General features: G+C 32.0%; 2 protein-coding genes across 2 annotated transcripts; both read left to right on the top strand.

Moving 5' to 3' along the window:
• Nucleotides 1–12,267: 12,267 nt before the first annotated feature.
• TRIADDRAFT_29379 (uncharacterized protein) lies at nucleotides 12,268–15,879 on the top strand (the record flags this gene model as incomplete). The annotated part of the gene is made up of 10 exons (XM_002115410.1): nucleotides 12,268–12,330; nucleotides 12,696–12,793; nucleotides 13,132–13,352; nucleotides 13,877–14,071; nucleotides 14,494–14,577; nucleotides 14,827–14,933; nucleotides 15,024–15,128; nucleotides 15,234–15,382; nucleotides 15,472–15,561; nucleotides 15,711–15,879. Coding segments are annotated over 10 exons (1,281 nt in total), but the record flags the coding sequence as incomplete, so codon positions are not given.
• Nucleotides 15,880–17,486: 1,607 nt separating this feature from the next.
• On the top strand, nucleotides 17,487–18,095 carry TRIADDRAFT_59391 (uncharacterized protein; the record flags this gene model as incomplete). The annotated part of the gene is made up of 1 exon (XM_002115409.1): nucleotides 17,487–18,095. One exon carries the CDS (start codon nucleotides 17,487–17,489, stop codon nucleotides 18,093–18,095), a length of 609 nt encoding a protein of 202 aa, XP_002115445.1.
• Nucleotides 18,096–23,561: the final 5,466 nt, after the last annotated feature.

The following is a 23,561-nucleotide window of genomic DNA, read 5'->3' as shown; positions in this document are numbered from 1 at the left end:
TAAGTTTCGATATCTCGATGCCATACGTGTCTTTTATTTTCTATGGCAAATAAATCTCTGTCCTATTAGTAGATTTATTGATATCTTGTTTAGCCTCCTTCTATCATAAAGGTAACCGATTACCTTGGTATATTTTACTATAGATATACAATTACTGATAGGTACATATCGGTTTTAACGATTAAGTAATAAAACATGTATCACTGTGACTGCTATGAGAAGTTTATGATTACCTTTATGTAACTCATCATAGGGGTAAGTAGTAAAATTATATTTTTATTATTGTTGCTTGAATAAAAAGTAGATTGCTACTGTATATTTACTGATATATTGAATCACTTTCATCTACGGTCTATTTGTATAATGTGTAACTGAGCAAGAATATGCCTACTCACTATAACACCGTACACCAAATTGAGAAAATTCCCATGTTTTCTGTTCTATGTCTACGAAAGCATTCTTACTATAGTAGAATGTCATAACTGCAATTGATAACATGCTTCTTTTTTATAGTATGCCGTTAACTTGCTTCATTTCATAACGTTAACCATAATGATGGTTTTTACAGACATGGACTATCAGATACATTGAGTAGTCCGTGTCTACAGATCTATAGAGGCAAATCTCGTTTCTCAACCTATTTCTGGAATAGCATGAATTTTGCATTAACAGCTATAGTTAAGATGGATACTGGATTACTTGATACTTGATAGTCTCTACAATGTACTGTTTACATTGGTTTATAGGATATCAAAGTACAGTATTCTATGGAGCGGATTCTATAGTACAGATTGCCTACGTCATATGATCGTATACCTACTGCAATGCCGCTTACTGCGATTTTTTATTGAAACTTTATCTTATTGGCCGAATGCATTTATTAAATATACACCAGCATAATTGGGCTTCCTGAACAGGTTTGACCTTATTTGCAGTTTTCAATAGTATCAAAGTCAAGCTGTGCTTGTTTTGAGAGTAGTATCTAATCAAGCTCTACGACACTATGATTTCTCTTGAACTTCTCTTAGAAGTCTGCGGTTGACCCCTAGCTATTTACCTGGTATTGACTTTGGATTTCGGATTGGATGAGAAGAAAGTGGCAAAATACTGCTCGTTTTAGGCTGAGATCATCGACAGTAAGCTTAATGCAGCACTACGAATGTGATCAAGATACAGACGAATAGCGTTCACTATCAGCTAGACGATACCAAATTCACATAGAGCCGAAGGGTAGAATCGCATGGATGATTTTATGATATACAATGACCATTAGTTCCATTTTCAAGTTGATGATATAATATAGTGAACTTCTCTAATTCCCTACATCGAACACGATACATTCATTCTCAATCTTTGATCATTAGAGTCGAAAATGATGCAAACATCGTTAATCGGTACTGTTTCACAAGTGCTGTGCATAGTATATAGTACAGCACAGGTACGAAGTCGCTGATTCAATCTTCAATAAAATATGGATGTTGATGTCAGTAGGGGGTAAATGACAAACGGATCTAATAATGGATCCTAATTTTACTCTATCCAAGACATTATTTACTAGCTTAATACTACTAACAAGACTATACTGTTTCCTACAGTATATTACTCTTTGAATGGAGATTTGATTGAACTATGCCGTGAGTGCATCAACTAAGAAGAATCCCTGCAGGGATTCATTCATCCAGTCTGTCGATGATTATGCATACCAATGATCCCAATACTGGATCTTGATGATAGCAAGTACATACTATATAATCAGACTGAGATGCTATGCAATCTTCGATCATACTAATTGAACATAATTCATGCCATCCTTGCCATAAGCTGTGTAGATAATGCATAAATAGTGTAAAATAAACAATAATCTAGGCATCAAAAGTTGAAATCATCCACTTGCGTCTATCCATCTATTTCTATTCTAGAATACCTTGCAGATTGAAGATATAATGGGTGACTTTTCTATGAAAGAATTTCAAGCTGATCAAGTTTCTATCAAGAAAGGAAAGGACGGCAAACAGAGTAGTTTGGTTACCATGTAAGTACATTAATATGAGGAGACGATTCCAAGAAGAATATTGACAACACGATTACTATCCCTCGATGATGCAGCAAGGCTTCTATAAGTAGACAATTTTATAGCATGTTATACAAGAGATTCTCCAATAGAATAAAACACAGAAACCAGCTGTCCAGCCAGGGACTACACCATTAAAATTTCTCTCCTTCACCCGATCAATTTCACAACTTTCCATCCAAATCTAACGCGTATCATCAATTTATCAGTCATGATTACAATAACCAGCTGTGAATAGGTACAATTATGACAGTTTTCTCATTACTATACGGGTACATAGTTCAATTTTATGCTTGAACGAAAAGTAACTCATCATTGCTACGGGTATACTAAAGGGAAAGAGAGAGCATCTGGAAATGGTCATTCAGTATACTAAAAACGGGCAGTACTGACCATTTTTCTAGTTCATTCCAGCTATATTCTCTACGATTCTCATCCGGATAAGCTGGCAGAATGATTTTATACAATGCGGTATAAGGTTCGAGAGGTAGAGTAGAGTAGAATGACTAGAAACAGGACAAGCCTCCACATAGTAAGGGCATTGAACGGCCGCTTGATGCTCCTCTCTTTCAGTTAGTACTAGTCCCTGTCCAGGACATGGGTACACTCCATTTTTGCTGGACAGGAGAATCGATATTTAGAATTACAGTACATGTACGTGTATTTCATTATTGTGCTGCATCCTGATGTTATTCTTTAAGTGATTAATCGTGGATAATAATATGAACACTTATACCGTAATAAATCGATAATGTTAGATGAATAAATTCAGCAATAAACAATCGTACAGTACTATTTAGCAGGACCTTCCATGATACTAACAAGCATAACCTTATAGATCTAGCTATTGCTGTGTACAGTTATGAAAGTCTTTAAAATGTCATCATTATTGGTATGGGTATACTATATTAATGTTGGACGATATCACAATTGCTTGTATTTCATTATTCTACCGTACGTTGTGACCATAGTTTGATAATTGCGTACTTAGAATCATACAACTGTAGGTAATCCAATTCGATTAGAAACCCGATAGTATCATAGCAAACAATATGGGCACGTATACAGCAATAGATCAATAATCTTGATTAAAACGAATGCAGTAATAGCAGTATAGTAATATTACAGGACCTTTTATGATACTAACAAACATAACGTGATAGATCTAGCTATGAGTGCGTACAGTTGTCAACAATTCTTTAATGATTTCAAAATTTCAAAATGATCTTTATTACTAGTAGTATACCATATTAATGTCGGACGATATTAGCAATTACTTTTATTTCATTATTATACTAGAGTAGTTAGTATCTTAATTGAAAGGTTGTGTACTTGGATTATGTACTTCAGATCATCCAGGTCACTTGAAAATAAGATAGTATAATAGTAAATAATATAGACACATTGTAATAGAGACACATTCGGCGTATCGTATAATCCTTAATAACTTCTGTAATAAACTTTCGTAGTACACTATTCAAAGATTAATGATACTTAATACTCTTTCTAACTCCAATAATACTTCTTCCCTATTCACTACGGTAGCCAATCACAGTAGTTAATATAGCGCCAATAATATCTATCGCAATAACCAGCACTTAGATTCACTTGAATAGTATTCTTACTTCACTCCTAATATCCATTCTCACGCTCATGTAATTTATTGAATTAGATTCACAATTTGGAATATAACTTTAGGAACATCTCTCCTATCTATACCTTGGGCTATTGGAAAGGTATTTCTTGCGCTTGTTATCATGGGTGATTATACTCAGCCAATGGATAAGTATTATCTTTAGCAGACAATTTCTTATACTGAATTTTATAAATTAAATGTTACTAAGAAATTAGAGAAGCTTACCCTGGAGTATTTTTACATTTGCTAATTTCACGATACAACATAAGAGATAATATTTAAATGAGATATATTTTACTGATAACATTGTTACTTATAATTACTTCAGTATAAATTAGACAAGCATAATATATAATTGATGATACTTGTATATCTTGAAGCTTGCTTAGAGTCTATTTTCTGCTATTCTTGTTTATTATAAATTATTATATCCATAAAAGTAAACGACAAATATGCCATTTTCTTTTCAGGCTGGTTTAATTTCAGGTCCATTATTGGTAATATGGGTTAATCTCACCTTTCTCTACTCTTGCTATTTGGTAGTCGAAAGTGCGCGGCATTACGGTTAGTGTTACTATATAGGTAATGTACTTCTTTCACGTTATGCTATACGAATGTATTAGCACTCTTGAAACCTAATTATTAAATATAAGGTGTAATATTGAATACTACTGACAGATACATTGCGATTTAGTGGTACAATCAATTATTTACTTCATTATTTATTAAAATCTATCCTTTGGTGTTACCACTTGAACAGCGATCTTTTAATCTTTCTCCTTCAGTGCTATTTAAAACTTTGTATCAATTTTAGTTCAACTTGATGATCCGATATTACTTTGTTCTATCATTCTGTATGGTATAAAATGATTTGATCTCAATTCAAGTCTACATTGTTAAATTCAATCACACAGAGAGCAATGAAGGATATAAAGACTTCAACGATGTTATAAGATATTTCCTTGGCCCGATCGGGGAAAAAATCAGTTGTTTAATCATTTCAATTGTTTTAATTGGCGCTTGTCTCATATATTGGATTTTGGCTAGTAATTTTTTGTATACAACAGTATACTTTATACGAGGTATACTATTATTACAAGTAACCTTACGTAGCATTGGTATACTATCGATATTGCTCATAAGGGTTAACATAAATAGTTATAAAACTGTCACTTACTTAGTAGCATACTTGTTTCATGCTTTAATCAAATTATTTCGTATGGCAATGCATGGAATTTGTAGAGCTCGTGTCCTCTTTACAGTTTTATACTAGCACATTTGAGTAGTCATGTATCCCAATAAATATACCTTAATGTATTTAGATTATTTCGAGCTCAATAGTGTAATAGAAATTAATACAAAATAAATGAAGTAATAAAACTAATAATAACAGTAATTATTATCTCCTGACTAAGATCAAATAATTAGAAATATCCACGACAATTCTAGCAATTCTGTTAACATGAATGGTAAGTACTTTTTCATATCTATTGGAAATATAATTTATAATTGTATAGCTTCTATAAATTTAAAGTAATAACAGATTACTAAAACGTACTAGCTATGATGTCGTGAAGTAAGCAGTATTATGTATTATAATTTATTTAAGTATAGTATTCTTATAACAAATACAAAATTGATAAGCCACTGTTAATGTAAAATGGTTATAATTACGATATAAATAAAAGTTGGACTCTTTTATTTAATAAAATAACAGAAGTTGTATGTCCTGTGGTTGGGATTGTCAATGATAGCAATTTTGGAAGTAATTGGACAGAAACCGGTGACAATTGGTTATTTGATCAATATTGGAATCAAACACAGACCGTTCCATTATATTTAATAGTAATTCTGTTTCCATTAATGAATCTTCAATCGCCTGTAGTTTTCAATAAATTAAGTTCAATAGGTAAGTAGCTTAACTATATGCTATTTGATAACTAATTATAAGAAAATATTCGATGTATAACCAGAGTTAAAATACGAACTCATTAATACTAAATAATGCAGAGTGCACGTTTAGATACTCATTTCATGTCGGCTACTAATTCTATAAGAAACGTAATCGATGGCTGTTATATCTACAATTTCGCATAGATAATTTTAAGAATTAAGTTAGCAAGCAATTAATATACTGTATACTACTAAGCATTAATCGTTATTTATTATTAAATAATAATTGTTTTATAATAAGATAAAACAATTTTTTATTATGCTGTAAAGTATCAACTAATCCACATCAAGTTTATAAGAGATTGTAGTAGATAACTTCCTTAGAGCAAAATACGATAAATACTTTTACAATAACAATGTCTCTGTAATTTTTGATTTATAGGTATACTTTCATCTGTCTATATGATAATNTTCGTCATTATCAGAGCAGTTTCTGGACATCAACCGATGATACGAATTTCGAATGTATACTATAGATATATATAAATTTTCTATTATTAATTTCTCTTATTACTGACCTCTACTATTTATATTATATCAATAATTGAAAATCTACTATTAGTGTGTTTATAATACGATGTAAGCTCAGAATGTAGTCAATACTGGATGCAATAAATATATTACTTATATGGATTAGTCATTATTATTTTTTTACGACTACTGTATTGCGCTCTGATGATAATGTAGCCTATTATTTCTATTTTTAGTAGCTTTACCAACTTTTCCGATCGTGACTGGTGTAGTTTCTAATGCGTTTTCTACCCACGGCATTCTCTTGCCCATAACTCAGTGCAATCGTAATCCCCAAAATACTGTAAATAGGAGTATATCAATTACGAGTTTACGAACTGACATTGCCGAAATAGCTGCATTCGTGATTAACCTTTACAAATTACGATTGTGATAATAGGTTAGAGATCTAACAATCGCGTATGGATGTAGCTGTGCGACGTACCTACTGGTCGGAATGTTATTTTTTATTAAATTTCCGTTATCTGTACAGTGTATTCAGTCTGTAAGTATAACGAATTACTTCAATATTTTGATAGCTTTACAATTTGTTATAAATTAGAATAGCGTTTATTTGGGAGATTTAAGTATTACATTGAAATTGTTATAGGTTTTCCTGGATAATTTTGGACCCGACGATATAATGTCGTTTCTTGGTAGATTAACTTTATTGATCCAGAATATTGTTACTTATCCAATTATAGCATTTGCTGCTCGTATTAAAATCATGAGTACTCTCTATGGAGAGAAATATCCAAGGTAATATACTGTACTATTGTATTAACTTTATCTATTTTATCTTTTTCAACAAGGGAATAAATTTAATGACTATTTATTGAATTTTTAGTTGGAAACATGTTCTTATATTTAATATTATGGTAACCACGGTATGCGTTCTTGGTGCGATGTTTTTTCCTAATGTTGGAACTATATTAAGGTTAGCATAATTTCACTATGCAATATAATTTGTAAGTTAATTAATAATCTCACTATACTCGTATATCGTACATTCACTCCTAAGAAAACGCAACTTGTTACTCGTTATGAATAGGCAAGCAAAGATGGTAATGTTTTATTCTATTTAATTCTTCCATAGGTATTTTGGCGCATTTGGTGGCTTATTGTATTGCTTATTTTTACCCTGCGCTGTACAGTTTGTAATACGAAAGAAAGAAATCGTTTGACTATTATCAGTGTTTTATCATATATTTATGTTATAGTATTTGGCGTTGCGAATTGCATTGCACAAATTCTTGTAAACTAAAAAAACATTATTTACTGGAGTTTATCCTCAACGCTTGTTTATCTATACCGTAATCAAATTTTATATCAGTACATGATAAACGAAACTGTGTTTGCATGAAAGGTCATATAAGGTCTTCATGGTGCACCCCATATTTGATTATAATGATAGCTATATTTGATATAGTTCTGACAGGTCTATCAAATGGTAATACTATCTGTTACATGAGTACATTATCGTAAACCGTCAGCAAAGCGACGGGAGTTTGCACTAGTATATTATGGTACAAGATTATGTGACTTGATATGCTGTAATTGTGAAGATGCCCAACATCGAAAGGTGATGAACATTAATAGAAGAGTAGAGATATTTTAAGTTGAATGATTGGGATTGTAAAAGTTAATGATGATCTATTTAAAGAAAAGTATTCTGTTTGATGACCCAAATCTGATTGTAGTTAATTATGCTATCAGAAATGGATTTAACGAAATGTGTTTAAGAACTGCGGAGATGAGCTCACATTAGAGACTACACTTCACTCTGAGCTCGGAATACATTAGACTAGATTCTTGTAATAACTAATTTTTACTCTACTATTCCTAAACTTTGTAATAAAAGCCTTTCAGAAAATTTCCTTTGACTAAGACAGTTATTTGTAAGAAACATTTATTACAACTGTATAGCATATACCTATTGTAAAGCAAAGTGAGAATTGAGAATAGTTCCTTAAACTTTATCAGTCGGAAATAACATTAAATTGTCTTTAGCTCTTATTTATTGAAATGTACTAAGTTATACTAATTACTTTCTATTATTGTACAATGAACATCTTAATAATCTAACTTTACCTTAATTGTTTCAATTTTTATCGATTTTGAGATCGGCTATTCTTAATTCTTAAAGAAACAGGTATACACTACACTTCAAGCCATAAATTTCAATATCTCGATGCCGTATGTGTCTGTTATTCCCTATGGCAAATAAATCTCTGTTCTATCTGCATATTTATTGATATCTTGTTTAACCTGCTTCTATCGTAAAGGTAACTGATTACCCTTGTATATATATATATATATATATTACTATAAATATCCAATTACAGATAGGCACACATTGGTTTTAACGATTTAGTAATAAAGTATGCATCACCGTGACTGCTATGAGGAGTTTCTGATTACTTTGATGTAACTCGTCCTACGAGTAAGTACTAAAATTATATTTATTATTATTGAATCAATTATCCAATGATAAAAAGTAGATTGCTACTGTATATCTACTGATCTATTGGATCACTTTCACCTACGGACCAGTTGTAAAATGTGTAACTGAGTAAGCATAGGCCTACTCACTATAACAATGTACACCTAAATGAGAAAAATTTCCGTGTTTTCTGTACTTTGTCAGCTAATTTGAAGTCTAGGAAACCATTTTTACTGTCGCAGAGTGTCAAAACTGCAGCTGATAACATGCTTCTTTTTTATGGTTGTGATATATACCAATCACGAAATTCCAAATTTTAGAAAAATAAGGGCTTTATTCAATCTTATACAAAGATTAACTACACACAGCTCTACTTTTAGCCGAATACTACTACTAAAGACTTCTAGAACGAACTAACAGAATAATCTACAGTTGCATGCTTTTATACTTTCCGTAGCATTCGCAGCTACAATCCGCATGGCAACCTTTTACCTTATTTTACACTTAGTTAAATTATTCTTAGTAAGACTATTCTACTGCGGACCATCATTAATCCAATATGGATACAACTACAGTACTTACGTAGACATTATTCACACTAGCCAAAGTACAATGAATTAACCATATCCTAATATATGATTTACAGTTCTACTTTTACCTATAGCCTTATTAGTAACTCAACACCTTACTGTATATAGTTATCTGTACTCTAGCATAGAGTCTCTACCACTACAGTCTATAGTTATGGCTACCAAATATCTCTTAGGATAAATATCTACCTTATTTTTTACTAAACATGGCTAACAGTCTACAATCGTAATACTAGTTACATTTGGTATACCGTTACTTGCTTCATTTCATAACACTAATAATCCAGACATGGACTATCAGATATATTGAGTAGTTCATGTCTACACATCTACAAGCAACAGTAAGCCATTTCGAAACAAACAAATCTTAACCTATCTCTGGGCTAGTATGGGCGCTGCATTGATTGGTTAACATGGATAAGAAGTTACTTGATACAATGCAAACACTATTGACATAAGATCAAAATAGAATATTCTGTTCAGCTGATTCTATTCTACAAATTGCCTACGTCATGTCTATCTACAATAACGCCGTGCTGCGATTTTTGATTGGAACTTTATCCTATTGGCCGATTGCATTTACTAAAAATACACCAGAAAAACTTGGGCTTTTTTTACAAGTTTCACCATACTGTACTTGATACTTTTAAAAGTAGCCAGCTCAAGTTGTGTATGTTTTAACAGCTGGATCGAATCGACCTCTATAACACTAGAGTTGACCCTAAGGATTTCTCTTGAACTTCTCTTAAAAGCCCCTGATTAACCCCTCGATTACCTAATATTGACTTTGGATTTCGGACTGGATAAGAAGAAAGTGCCAAAATACGTTTTAGACTGAGATCGTCATCGATCGTAAAGCTGGATGCAGCACGATGAATGACATCAAGATGCAGGCAAATGGCGTTCACGATCTACTGGACGACACCAGGTTCACATGGAGACGAACGGTAAGTTCTTACTGATGATTTTATAATGTGTAATGACGATTAGTTCTATTTTCAAGTGGATGTAATGCAATAAACTTCTCCATTTCCCTATGCCGGCTACAATACATTCATGGTCAATCTTTGATCGTATATTAGTATTCTATCATATATTCCGAAATGATGCAATCATTCACTATCGCTACTGTTTCATAAGTGCTGTACACAATGAACAGTATAGCACCAGTACAACATCGGCGATTCAATACTGAATAAAAAAATGGACATCAATGTCAATGGGAGGAAATAACCAATGGATCTATTTTAATGGATTCTATTTTTCTCTATCCAAGACATCATTCACCAGCCTACCATCATGCTGCTAACAAATAGATTGCCTTGTTTCCTATGGTCTGTTGCTCTTTGAATGGAGATTCAATTCAACTCTACCGTGAGTCTGCTAATTGAAAAAGAATCCCTGTAAGGGATTCATTCATCCAGCCTGTTCATACTTTGCATCCCAATACAGGGTCTTGAAGATCGCAAATACATACGAGATAGTCAGACAGAAATGTTATGCAATCTTCAATTATACTAATTGAACACAACTCAATGTGATTCATGCCTTAAGCTGTATAGATAGGGTATAAATAGTGTAAAATAAAGAATAATCTACGCATCAAAACTTGAAATCATTCACTTACGTCTATCCATCTCGTATTTCTATTCTATCTAATTTCTAGGATACCTTGCGGACTGAAGATAGAATGGGTAACTTTTATATGAAAGAATTTCAAGGGGATCAAGTTTCTATTAAGAAAGGAAAGGATGGCAAACAGAGTAGTTTGGTTACCATGTAAGTACAGTAGCATGATGAGTTAATGCCAAAGAGAATATTGAGAATGTTATTATTATCCCTTGATGATATTACAACGATTCTATGAGTCGGCAAGTCGACAGCATGTTATACAGTACAAGAGTTTCTTTAATAGACTAAAACACAGAAACTAGTTATCAAGTCAGGGATTACACGACTAAAATTTCTCTCCTTCACCCGATCAATTTCACAACTTTCCATCCAAATCGAACGCGTATCATCAGTTATGATTACAATATCCAGCTATGAAGAAGTACCGTAGTGAAAGTTCTCCTATACTGTCCTGTACATTAGTTCAACTTTATACTTGAAAACTATAAAAATAACTCATCATTGCTACAGACAGTGACTGCTACAGTACAAGGAAGGAAAGAGAGAGGACCCCAAAATGGTCGTTCAATATCCTAACAATGAGCAGACGGACTAGTTTACTGGCTCATTTCAGCTATACTGCCGACGATTCTCATCCGGATAAGTTAAACAGATTGATTTTATGCAGTACAGTATAGGGGTCGAGTAGTAGAGTAGAGTAGAATGGCAAACCTCCTCATTTTTTGGCATTGGAGGGCCACTGGATGTCCCTCTCTTTCAGCTAGTACTAACCTTTGACATGGGTACACTAATCTTTGCTGGACTAGGGAAACGATGCTTAGAATAGTATCCATTCCATTAATGTACTGCACCTGATGTTGCTAGAATCATGGAGTGATTGCGTGCTTGGATTATAGTTCCAGGTGATCCAAGTTGATCAGAAACCAAATAGTATCATGGCAAAGAATATGATATTTACACAGTAATAGATTGATGATAATATAATCTTGAATAAATAAATTCAGTAATAAATAGTCTTGCAGTACTATTGTAGGGACTGTTATGATACGAATCGGCATAACCTTATAGATCTATCTATTAATGTGTGCAGTTGTGAAAATTTTAAATGATCATTATTGCTACAGGTATACTACTGTATATTAGTATTGGACGATAATAACATTTTTGCTTGTATTTTATTATTGCATTGCATGTTGGTTAGCAACGTTAAAAGATTGCGTACAGATTCAAAGATCTTTAATAATGATACCCACAGTATATCTCTTTGGCTTCAACAATACTTCTTTCCTATAGGCACTACAGTAGCCAATTACAGTAGTTAATATAGCACCAATAGCAATAGCCAGTTTTTAGATTCTCTCAAATAGTACAGTATATTTTGTACTTCACTCTTACGAGCCCTTCTAACGCTCATGTGATTTATTGGATTAGATTTTCCATTTGGAACCTAACTGTAGGAACATCTCTCCTATCTATACCTTGGGCTATTGGAAAGGTATTTCTTGCTCGCTATTAAACGTCATTATATGCTGTCAATGGATAAGTATTATTTTTCGCAGGCAATGGTTATACTAAATTAAACTAGATATTACTATGAAATTAGGAAAGTTTACGTTGGAGTATTTTTACATTTATCAGTTTCATTATACAGTATAACAGATAATGTGTTATATATATACACAAATACATTTCGCAGATAGCATGGCTACTAATAAATTACTTCTGTATAAATTAATGATCAAAGCATAGTTTATATCACTCGAAGCTTGCATAGAGCCTATTTTCTGCTTTCCTTTTTTACTATAATTCATTGTACTGTATTAATAAACGCAAATGACGAATATGCCATTTCTTTTTCAGGCTGGTTTAATTTTAGGTCCACTATTTATAATATTGGTCAATCTTACCCTTCTCTACTCTTGCTATTTGATAGTGGAAGGCGCGCGACATTTCGGTTAGTATTACTATATGGGCAATGTACTTCTTTTACGCCATCATATACGAAAGTATTTGCAATTTTGAAGCCTAATTAGCAAATAGTAGAAATGATATTAAATATCACTGAAAGATAGATTATCATTCCGTGGTGTAATCAATTATTTATTAAAAATCTATCCCTTGGTGCTATCACGTGAAGCGTGATCTTTTAATCTCTTTTCTTTAGCACCATTTAAAACTTTGTACTGATATTAGTTCAACTTGATGATCCAACGGTACTTTGTTCTATCATTCCGTGTAGTATAAATGCTTTTGATCTCAATTCAAGTGTGCATTGTTTAATTTTTTCCTTAGAGAGCAAGGATGGATACAAAGACTTCAATGATCTTATAAGACATTTCCTTGGCCCGATCAGTGAAAAAATCAGCTGTGTAATCGTTTCAATTGTGTTAATTGGTGTTTGTCTCATATTTTGGATTTTGGCTAGTAATTTTATGTATACAACAGTATACTTTGTACGAGGTATGAGCACTCTACCAGTAACTTTATATAGCATTGGTATTGATATTGCTCATAAGGGTTAACATAAATAGTTACAAAACTGTCACATAGGTAGTATATTTATCCTCTACTTGAATCAAATAATTATTTCATATGGGATTGTATGAATTTATAGAAATCGTGTTCTCTTTACAGTTTTGTACAGGCACATTTTGGGTAGTTATGTATCGCAAAATATAGCTTGATGTATTTAGATTACTTCGAGCTCCATAGTATAAAATAAATTAATATAAAATAAATAAATTAAATAATAATAATAATTATTATCTCCTGACTAAGATCGAATAATTAGAAATGTCCATGGCAATTCTAACAATTCTGTCCATATGAATGGTAAATATTTTTTCATATTTATTGGATATATAATTTATAATTGTATAACTTCTGTAAATTTAAAGTAAATACAGGTTGCTTAATTATTTGTATTATAATTTGCTTAAGTATAGTTTCTTAAAACAAATATAAAAATGGATAAGCCACTATTAATATAAAGAAGCTATAGTTACGACTTTAATAAAATTAGACTCTTATTTCATAAATAGCAGAAGTTGTATGCCCTGTAATCGGAGCTATCAATGGTACTGATTTTGAAAGCAATAAGACAGAAACTGGTAACGATCGGTTATTCGATCAATATTGGCATCAAACAAAGACCGTTCCATTATATTTAATAGTAGTTCTATTTCCGTTAATGAATCTTCCATCGCCCGTAATTTTCAATAAACTAAGTTCGATAGGTAAGTAGTTGACTGTTTGCTAGTTGATTACTAATTATATGGGAATATTCGAAGCATAACCAAGGCTAAAGGACGAACTGCATACTAAGTAATGCAGAGTGCATGTTTAGATGTACTCATTTCATGTCAGCTACTAATTCTTTACAATACGTAATCGATGGCTGTTATATCTATAATTTTACACAGACAACCTAAAAAATTAACTTAGCAAGTATTTAATGTTTTCAAGTATTAGTCATTATTTATTATCTTAAAATAAGTTGTAAAACCATTCTTATTATATTGTAAAGTATCAATTAATCTACATCAAGTTTATAAGAGGTTGTTGTAGTTAGCTTTCTTAGAATAGGATATTTAATGATCATTGCTTACGATAAATATTTTTAAAATAACAATGTCTCTGTAATTTGTATAATTCGCAGGTATACTATCATCTCTCTATTTAATAATTTTCGTCATTATCAAGAGCAGTTTCTGGACATCAACCATTGACACGAATTTCGAATGTACGCTATAGATATATATATATTTAATTTTCTGTTATTAATTTCTCATATTACTGATTTCTACCATTTATATTATATCAATAACTGAAAATCTACTATTAGTGTATTTGTAATGTAATATACGTAAGCTCAGAATGTGGTCAATTCTAGATCCAATGAATAAATTACTTATGTGGATTAGTCATTATTATTTTTTACGACTACTGTATTGCGCCCTGGTACTAACGTAGCCTATTATTTTTATTTTAGTGGCCTCACCAACTTTTCCGGTCGTGACTGGTGTAGTTTCTACAGCATTTTCTATCCATGCCAATCTCTTACCCGTAACTCAATGCAATCGTAATCCCCAAAATACTGTAAATATGTCAATTACGAGTTTACGAACTGACATTGCCGAAATAGCTGCAATCGTGATTAACCTTTACAAATTACGATTGTGATAATAGGTTAGAGATCTAACAATCGCGTATGGATGTAGCTGTGCGACGTACCTACTGGTCGGAATGTTATTTTTTATTAAATTTCCGTTATCTGTACAATGTATTCAGTCTGTAAGTGTAACGAATTTGTTCAATATTTTGATAGCTTTACAATTTGTTATAAATTAGAATAGCGTTTATTTGGGAGATTTAAGTATTACATTGAAATTGTTATAGGTTTTCCTGGATAATTTTGGACCCGACGATATAATGTCGTTTCTTGGTAGATTAACTTTATTGATCCAGAATATTGTTACTTATCCAATTATAGCATTTGCTGCTCGTATTAAAATCATGAGTACTCTCTATGGAGAGAAATATCCAAGGTAATATACTGTACTATTGTATTAACTTTATCTATTTTATCTTTTTTCAACAAGGGAATAAATTTAATGACTATTTATTGAATTTTTAGTTGGAAACATGTTCTTATATTTAATATTATGGTAACCACGATATGCGTTCTTGGTGCGATGTTTTTTCCTAATGTTGGAACTATATTAAGGTTAGTATAATTTCACTGCACAATGTAATACTACTACTTAGTATCTTACTCCATACCGTACATTCTTTCCTAAGAAAGCACAACTTGTCGCTCGTTATGAATAGGCAAACAGAGCTGGTAATCTTTTATTTCATTTAATTTCTGCATAGGTTTGTTGGCGCATGTGGTGGCTTATTTTATTGTCTACTTTTACCCTGCGCTGTGCAGTTTGCAATACGGAAGAAAGAAAATCGTTTAACTGTTATCAGCGTTCTATCATATATATACCTTATAGTATTTGGCCTTTCGAATTGCATTGCACAATTTATTATAAACTAAAAAACATTATTTGCTCGATTTTATGATCTATGTAATGCTACGTATTAGTACTATTGTATGATAGCAGCGCACGATAAAAAGTTACATCCATTGATTATATGAACAATCTTACATGTGATTCTTGATTTTAAAAATAAATTATTTATATCTAAAGAATTTTAACCTAAATTGCAGATGGCCTAACGCATATTTATCTATTCTGTAATCAAATTTTATATGAGTACTTACTTTACTAAATGAAATTCTATACTGTATACATACGTGTATTGTAAAGCAAAGTGAGAATTTGCTATTGCATTGATAGTTCCTTGAACGCAATCAGCCGGAAGTAACGCTGAATGGTCTTTAACTTTTATTTATTGAAATGCACCTATTACGTTATACTGATTGCTTTCTATTATTGTGCATCCCAATAACATAACTTTAACGTAATTATTTCAATTTTTGTCAGCTTTAAGATCGGCTATTCTTGACACTTAAAGATACAGGTATACACATTAAGCTTTAAGTTTTGATATCTTAATGCCGTACATATTCTTGATTTCCTATGGGAAATAAATCTCTGTCCTATGAGCATATTTATTGATATCCTATTTAACCTGGTTCTGTGATAAAGGTAACTGATTATTTTGGCACCGCTATATACAGTATTACTGTCGATATCTAATTATAACTATTGATAAGTACATAATTAAGTACTAAAACATGTACGTGTATCACTGTGACTGTTATGAGGGATCTTTGATTACTTCTATGGAAGCGACTATAAGTGCTAAAATTATTGTTGCATGAATTATCAAATTATAGCAGTACGTTGCGACTATAGATCTGCTGATATATTAGATCACTTTCATTTACAGTCTATTTGTATGATATTTAAATGGCCTATTTGTCTTTGCGTCTTCTGCTGACAGAGTTAAGATGCTTATGATTGCTTACTTAATTACACTATTCACCATCCTAAATTATCCTCATTTATCATACTGATAATATCGCATCTAAACTGTACTTATACTAGGATACAATTATCACCGACTACAATATTACGTATTCTGTAGTCTAGTATGTTATTTCCCTGTGCTCTAATATGATTGGAGCTCTTGTGTAGTAGTAAATTGCAACATTATTCTTCATCAAATTTTATTTAAAAAATAAATGAATCGCTTTGCAAGTATTTTATTTGAGCTTGACTTAATATTAAGTAAACTTCAGAGCAAGTGAGTAGGATATCGCCTGTTGGTAATAGTATAGTTTTCAAAGTACATTCGCTATGCAATAACGAACAGATGATTTGAATCTATCTGCCATGCGAATGATAATTTTCCTTCTGACTGTACGATAAGGATACCGCATAAATTATAATTGAGGAAGCTCTTCTAAATCACATGATCAAGAATGATTTGAACTACTGATATTTATATATAACCTATTGTCCGATTACCCTTTGCTATCGTTTAATATTATTTTTTCAAAGTAAACATGATAAAACTTGATCATCATTATCTTTTTTATTAATAGAATATAATTTTATGTTGATTGTCATTATTACCTCATCACCCAGGAAGCTACAACTGATTTAGCATCCATTTTTGTGATTGGAAATAAAGATGGAAGGTTTTCATCTGAATCAATCAATATTAAAGTTAATCATTTTTATGGTACTGGTTATTAGCTCACTATCACTAAAGTCGAGTGCAATTGATGAACAACTGAATGAAGGGCTTGATGAAAAAATGATGGAGTTAACTAAGAAAAATTCTTCAGTAGAAACTGGAGATGATCATGTTAATTGTTATCTCTACAACGGAAATTGTCATGATTGTCTCAGAATCAGTTATTGCTTCTACTGCGGCCAATCTCAAGTATGTGAACGATATCGTCATTCCAATCGGCAGTCTCTAGTGAATGCTAGAGAGCAATGTACCAAAGGCAGCGTTTATATTTATCAATGTTTGATATCTGAAGCAACAATTATCTTTATCGCTATGGGCTCATCTGTTGTTTTAGTGGTTGCTATTATCACCTGTGTAGGATGTTATTGCATTAAACGGCGGCAAAAGTTAAGTTTGAAACGCGATAATGAGTCTCTTCTTTTCGAATTTGAGAAGAAAAAAGAAAGGCAAGATCGGCAAAGGAAATATCGTGAGGAGATGCGATCTACAATACGTCAAAAATATGGATTAACTAAAGATCGTCGACAATCATGCAAACATTAAGAATGGTTCTCTAGGTAGAATAGGATTTCATCATCTGCTTGTATGTACAAGAAAATTTTATTTCCTCCTTTATTCTCAAGGATATTGCATGAAGATCAGAATTGTACAGTATATAGATTAGTTTTTCTTCGTTGGGTAGATGATCCTGCCTTAAAGTTAATTATGAAGTAACTGTGGCAATCTTTCATACTGAAAAAATCATATAATTTAACCTGCATACTATAAACCTTAAATCAACATGTTGCTAGTTTTTTTATCTGCTTCAAAGCGTAGATATTACATCTGTATCGATTAATATTAATCATGATACTAGACTTATATATAGTAATGTTTGATAAAACTTATCATGCTTTGATGTAAGAGTTTTGATCATAATTCCTTGAGTAATTCATAAGTAATATAGCTTACAGCAGTCGCATGTAATTCATATATCAATAATTCATGACTCAAAGGATTAAGATGTGTACTTTCTGTAAATGAAATATTATTGTCATGTTATGAATGCTTCAGTAACGAAAAAATTAATTGATGATGATATTACATATGAATCATAACGGATACGTAGTAAAAAAAGATAGAAAAATATGCCGTTGCGGTAAAAGTATTTAAATCCGATTACTCTAAGATTTTCCTTTGTCAACAGCTTGATTTTGTATTTTTATTATAGCTTGAAATACAGGAATTTAGAAATAATTTATTCTATTTCTTTATTCCATTCTTAATTTATAACTAATGCATCGGCCATCGTAACATAACTTAATCCAAAATTGTAAAGTAAATGTAACATGCACAAAAATTAAGATAATTTAGTAAGTCAAATTCCTTTTTTATACTTGTCTTTTGCAAAGATGTTCATATTAGTATCGCTAGGATGGAGTTAAGTTTATTTTTAAGCGTAACGTTAGGATATAAGATTACATCGAATAAGTATAATGTAGTCCATGTTCTTTCCATGCATTTTTATCTATTGATATCTCTCGCTTTACGCTCAAAATACATGAAAACTATATTAACAAGATTGCTTATCGTTTGCTATAATCTTGGCTTAAAGAAACAGGATAAAATGCTCATGGATGCACTTATTTCAGCATGATGGATATCTAATTACTTGTATCGTATATATCACTTTGGATACGCTATTGTAGTGACGTATTTCCGTTATATTTTGAAAAATGATCTTTCCAGGGCTAATATCACTTGTTACGCTGTATATTTTAACTCCTATTAATCTAAAGCATTTCGGTCATTACTCTTATTTCAAGCCGTTATTGATGCTTCTATAGTCAACAGATGGAGTTACTTGTAAAATTGAAATTTCTAGACATTAAAATTATTTTTTTCCAAGTTGTTAAATAGAATTTTGTTTTATGTGGTAAACTAGAAGCACATGCCGCTGTTGATACGTAAAAAATAATAGATAATAACAACAGGCTATAGTTCTTCGCTGCTATTGCAAATATTGCTAATTAGGTCCTTTTATCATTTACCGATCCGTTAGTACTCGTCCATTATGTTTTCATTTCAAACATCATTACTATTGCATTGATAACTATCCATATTAACTTCAAGCTCATACTACTTTACCTTTATTATCATCAATATTGTTAAATCATGTATAATTATAATCAGAAAAATAGATCTAATTGAAACCGCTTAAAATCCTGAATTGGCATTCACTTTATAAAATTTTTTCTTCTACGTAGATTAAGTTAGGACTACGGAAAATAATTTAATTGGTTAATCAAAAGTATTAAACGATTATAACCTTAATCTCATTAATCAAGTTGACATTATTATGACTTTATTACCATAAACAGTCATTATTTTGGAAATGCAATTGTTACGTTAATTAACCTGATGCATCCACAAAGCGTTTATTAAACATTGGCTGATTCATTCCTACATTATGTTAATGATTTGTTGATATTAGTCTTCAATGCCATGCAGTAGAGGCATAGCTTGATTGGAATGGATACTGTAGCTGACTAAATAGTCCAACTTTGTCTTAAAATCTCTCTACGTTTAGTATTGATATAAATACTATCTTATGTTATTGGAAGTATACTAACGCTTTAAGTAATTCCGGCTAGCATTTAGCTATCAGTCTGCTATCGCTTAATTAATATGGATACGCATATTTGTCTATCTTGTGCTAGACATGTCTCTGATGCAATTGTATCAGTTAATTGGTCGCTTTATTATTGATTATTGGATTATATTTCATTTTAATTCTAGGTGTAACTATTACACCATTGTACACGAAAGTTACACAGTGAATAAAAACAATTCGAATTTTTGTTAGCTAGATTGGTGTTATTAAGCTGATGAATAAAGTCATTGTACTTCCGTAGTTGAAATCTCATATTTTTTCTCAAGCTGCTATGCTATCTCCTCTATTTATTGAAAGGTAGTTTCTTGATATGGGTTCTTTTAGTTGTATCTGCGACGTTACCCTATACTATCTATAATTAAGAAATGCAACTTTACCTTCATATCAAAAGTTGCTTAGGTTGGATATTGATAAATTTAGAAGTTTGTTAAATGATTCTAACCATGTTAGATAATATGCTTTAAAAATTTGATTACACTTTTAGTATTTCTTACTACGTTGTCATATAATAACTACATAAAATTGTAAGCTAGCTATTTCACACTAAGAAGGAATTCATACGTAGTATGATAGCCTAGCTCTGAATTTTATTTGAGTGTAATGTGTTTTGTGTAGTATAGGTTCCCGTTCATTCCAACGGGTAGTTGACTAGTAGTAATAATGTCAGTATTACAACAACATGATCGCGATGGATTTCAGAAATAGGATGATAAGGTTAAATCTGTATTCAGATAGAGTCTACCATTTGCTAGCTCATATTAGTGAGTCTTTAAAACTCAATAAAATCATTCAAGTAGCACTACAGCTGTACAATATGTATAGACTTAGTATGGCTCAGTGATAGGTATAAAGTATCGATTATATTTATTATCCATGGTGAATCTCTGTTATGCGGTGTTGGGGGGGGGGGGGAATACGATACTGTAAGACAGAAAAAGAAGATATGTTAAATTAACAAGCTAGACATTGAAGCATTACTGCTATTCTAGCTTTCTATTATGGTTTCCATGCAGTGATATAGTTGTAGCCACATCAGTTTGTGATTATACGTCCCTTTCTTGTCGATATTACAATTGTCAATCTAGCCTTGATCGATTGATTTATCTTGTGAAAACAATTATAAACTGCTTGTCGACTAAAAGTGACTAGATAACCCTAACCCGAATGACTCTTTTAATAATGCAAACTTTTAGATAAAAATTTGAATTGTTTACTCGATTTTTCTTATTCGTTCATAGGATTGCATTCATTTATAAAATTTAATTAATTATAGCATTTCTTGTTCTGTCTATCTTTAGATTGATGATATAGATATTGTTTGAATATTTAATTTTATCTATGTATCGCAAACTTCATAATTCTATTAACTGCAAATGCCAATGCGTTTATTTGCACTAGTATAAAATCATCTTTGATGCCACAAAAAGGTTGTGATCTTCATCCATATCATACGCATAACTCATTCCAATAACTCCGCTGTTTTGAATGCTGTCGTATCTTGCTCGTAAGGCATTCTGATTTATCTTCATAGAATTCCAGTCTACTCTAAGTTTATCTCGCGATAGTCGTATTCGATGCAGATCATAATTATTCAGAAAACTACGTTTATCTTTTTTTTATCGTATCTCGTCGATTTTGGAGTATGTGATAAGATGAGAACCTCTCTCGGTGAAGGAGATCCATGAATATCTTTATATATTTTACTGTATGCACTCGTTATTAGATCTTTAGCTGTATTCATTGGATGCATAGCTATTTCCGGTATTAAATGTTTATCACCTTTTGCATCTTTCCTGAAATTATCATCCATTCGTGTTGACTACATTTGTAGTTAGACTAAAGGATATATCTTTATTATGCCGGTAGTTAAAGTTAAGATATCGGTGGTATTACAAGTAAGCAATAGTAATAGCTTACCAAAATCATTTAATCCTTCAAATCGAGATTGGTTTGGAATACTGTAACCTGCAATATGCGAATCATCGGCAAAGCTTCTTACTATCGACATAATTGATGTACATTATTGTATTGGAAAGCGAATGATTAAGAGCTGTATGATCTATTCAGAGGAATGAAGTAACTGTTGCCTATAGCCAGACATAATTCAATCAATGCTAAAGCAATTTCATCCTGTCATTTTACGGTATATTGAATTTTCAGTAGGCACTATCTTACCAGCATACAAGAACAACATATTATCCATTCTAGTATCCTCAATGCTAAAGGCATTCTATTTTAATTAAGACAACTATCCTAGTGGAGCTAGTAATGTTGCTTGTCCAGTATCATGTCACTGAACTCAATTTCGTGCCGGAGAAAGAAGGCCAGTTTTAAGGCTTTTCTTTCCTGGATTTCAACGGATGATTGCGAGACTAGCGAGGCCCGAGTGGCTGTCGCTTTCGTTTTCGCACTTTAATCACTGTGACCATATGAATGATAGATATACCGTTGAATTTCCTAAGGAGGATCCTAACAATAATGTCTTTCTATAAAAGGAAATGGACTCTTGTAGTTATTATGGTCGATCCCCATGAAGTCAATAGTCTATGAGGACCCACTGGTATAAATAAGATGCGAGTAAGTAACGCGATAGTCTATGAGAATCCACGAATATCAAGGACATCAGTCATGGGATAGTCTATCAAAATACACTCATAGCAATGGTATCAGTATTTATGGTATGTTCATATGCCGATGAAGATTGGCTCACAGAAATGGCATAACGAATAGGATAGTCTACTAGGAGGATACACTAATGTGATGGTGAATGACATTGAAAATCTACCCTCTATTCCATGGACTTTGTAGTCTCTGCCCTTCAGTACTATACATGGACTACTCAATCTACTGCAAATCTACCGTCGATTGACAGCAGTTAGGGACTACTCAACTAAAATAATGTTGCCTTATTTCTACCTTATTCTTTCCACCGTCTCTTTCTCTTACCATATACAGTAATCCCCGAGATTATAGTAAGAGAAAGCGAAGGCAAACGGACGGAAAAAGCCTTTCAAAAACGGGTAGTTTGCAAAATGCCATGCTGTATAGTCATTTTGCAAAATAGTCAGCCATTCTGCAAAAGGACAGATTTCGCATCCGACCTCGTTCATAAACAGTAATCCCCGAGATTATAGTAAGAGAAAGCGAAAGCAAACGGAAGGAAAAAGTCTTTCAAAAGAGGCCATTTTGCAAAATGACTGAATTTCCCTTTCCGACCTGGTTCATCAAGAGTACAGTACTGTATACTGTACACTGTACACTGTACACTGTACAATACAGTATTGCTTGAGTCATCCCTGCATAACAATCCAGTATTGCAGCTAATGTACTGTACTGGACAGTATTTAAGACTCAAC

The sequence above is a fragment of the Trichoplax adhaerens genome, genomic scaffold, assembly GCF_000150275.1.
Source record: "Trichoplax adhaerens TRIADscaffold_10 genomic scaffold, whole genome shotgun sequence".
NCBI classification, from domain to species: domain Eukaryota; kingdom Metazoa; phylum Placozoa; class Uniplacotomia; order Trichoplacea; family Trichoplacidae; genus Trichoplax; species Trichoplax adhaerens.
The sequence above is the reverse complement of the archived record's forward strand: the minus strand, read 5'-3'. Positions and strand labels throughout refer to the sequence as shown.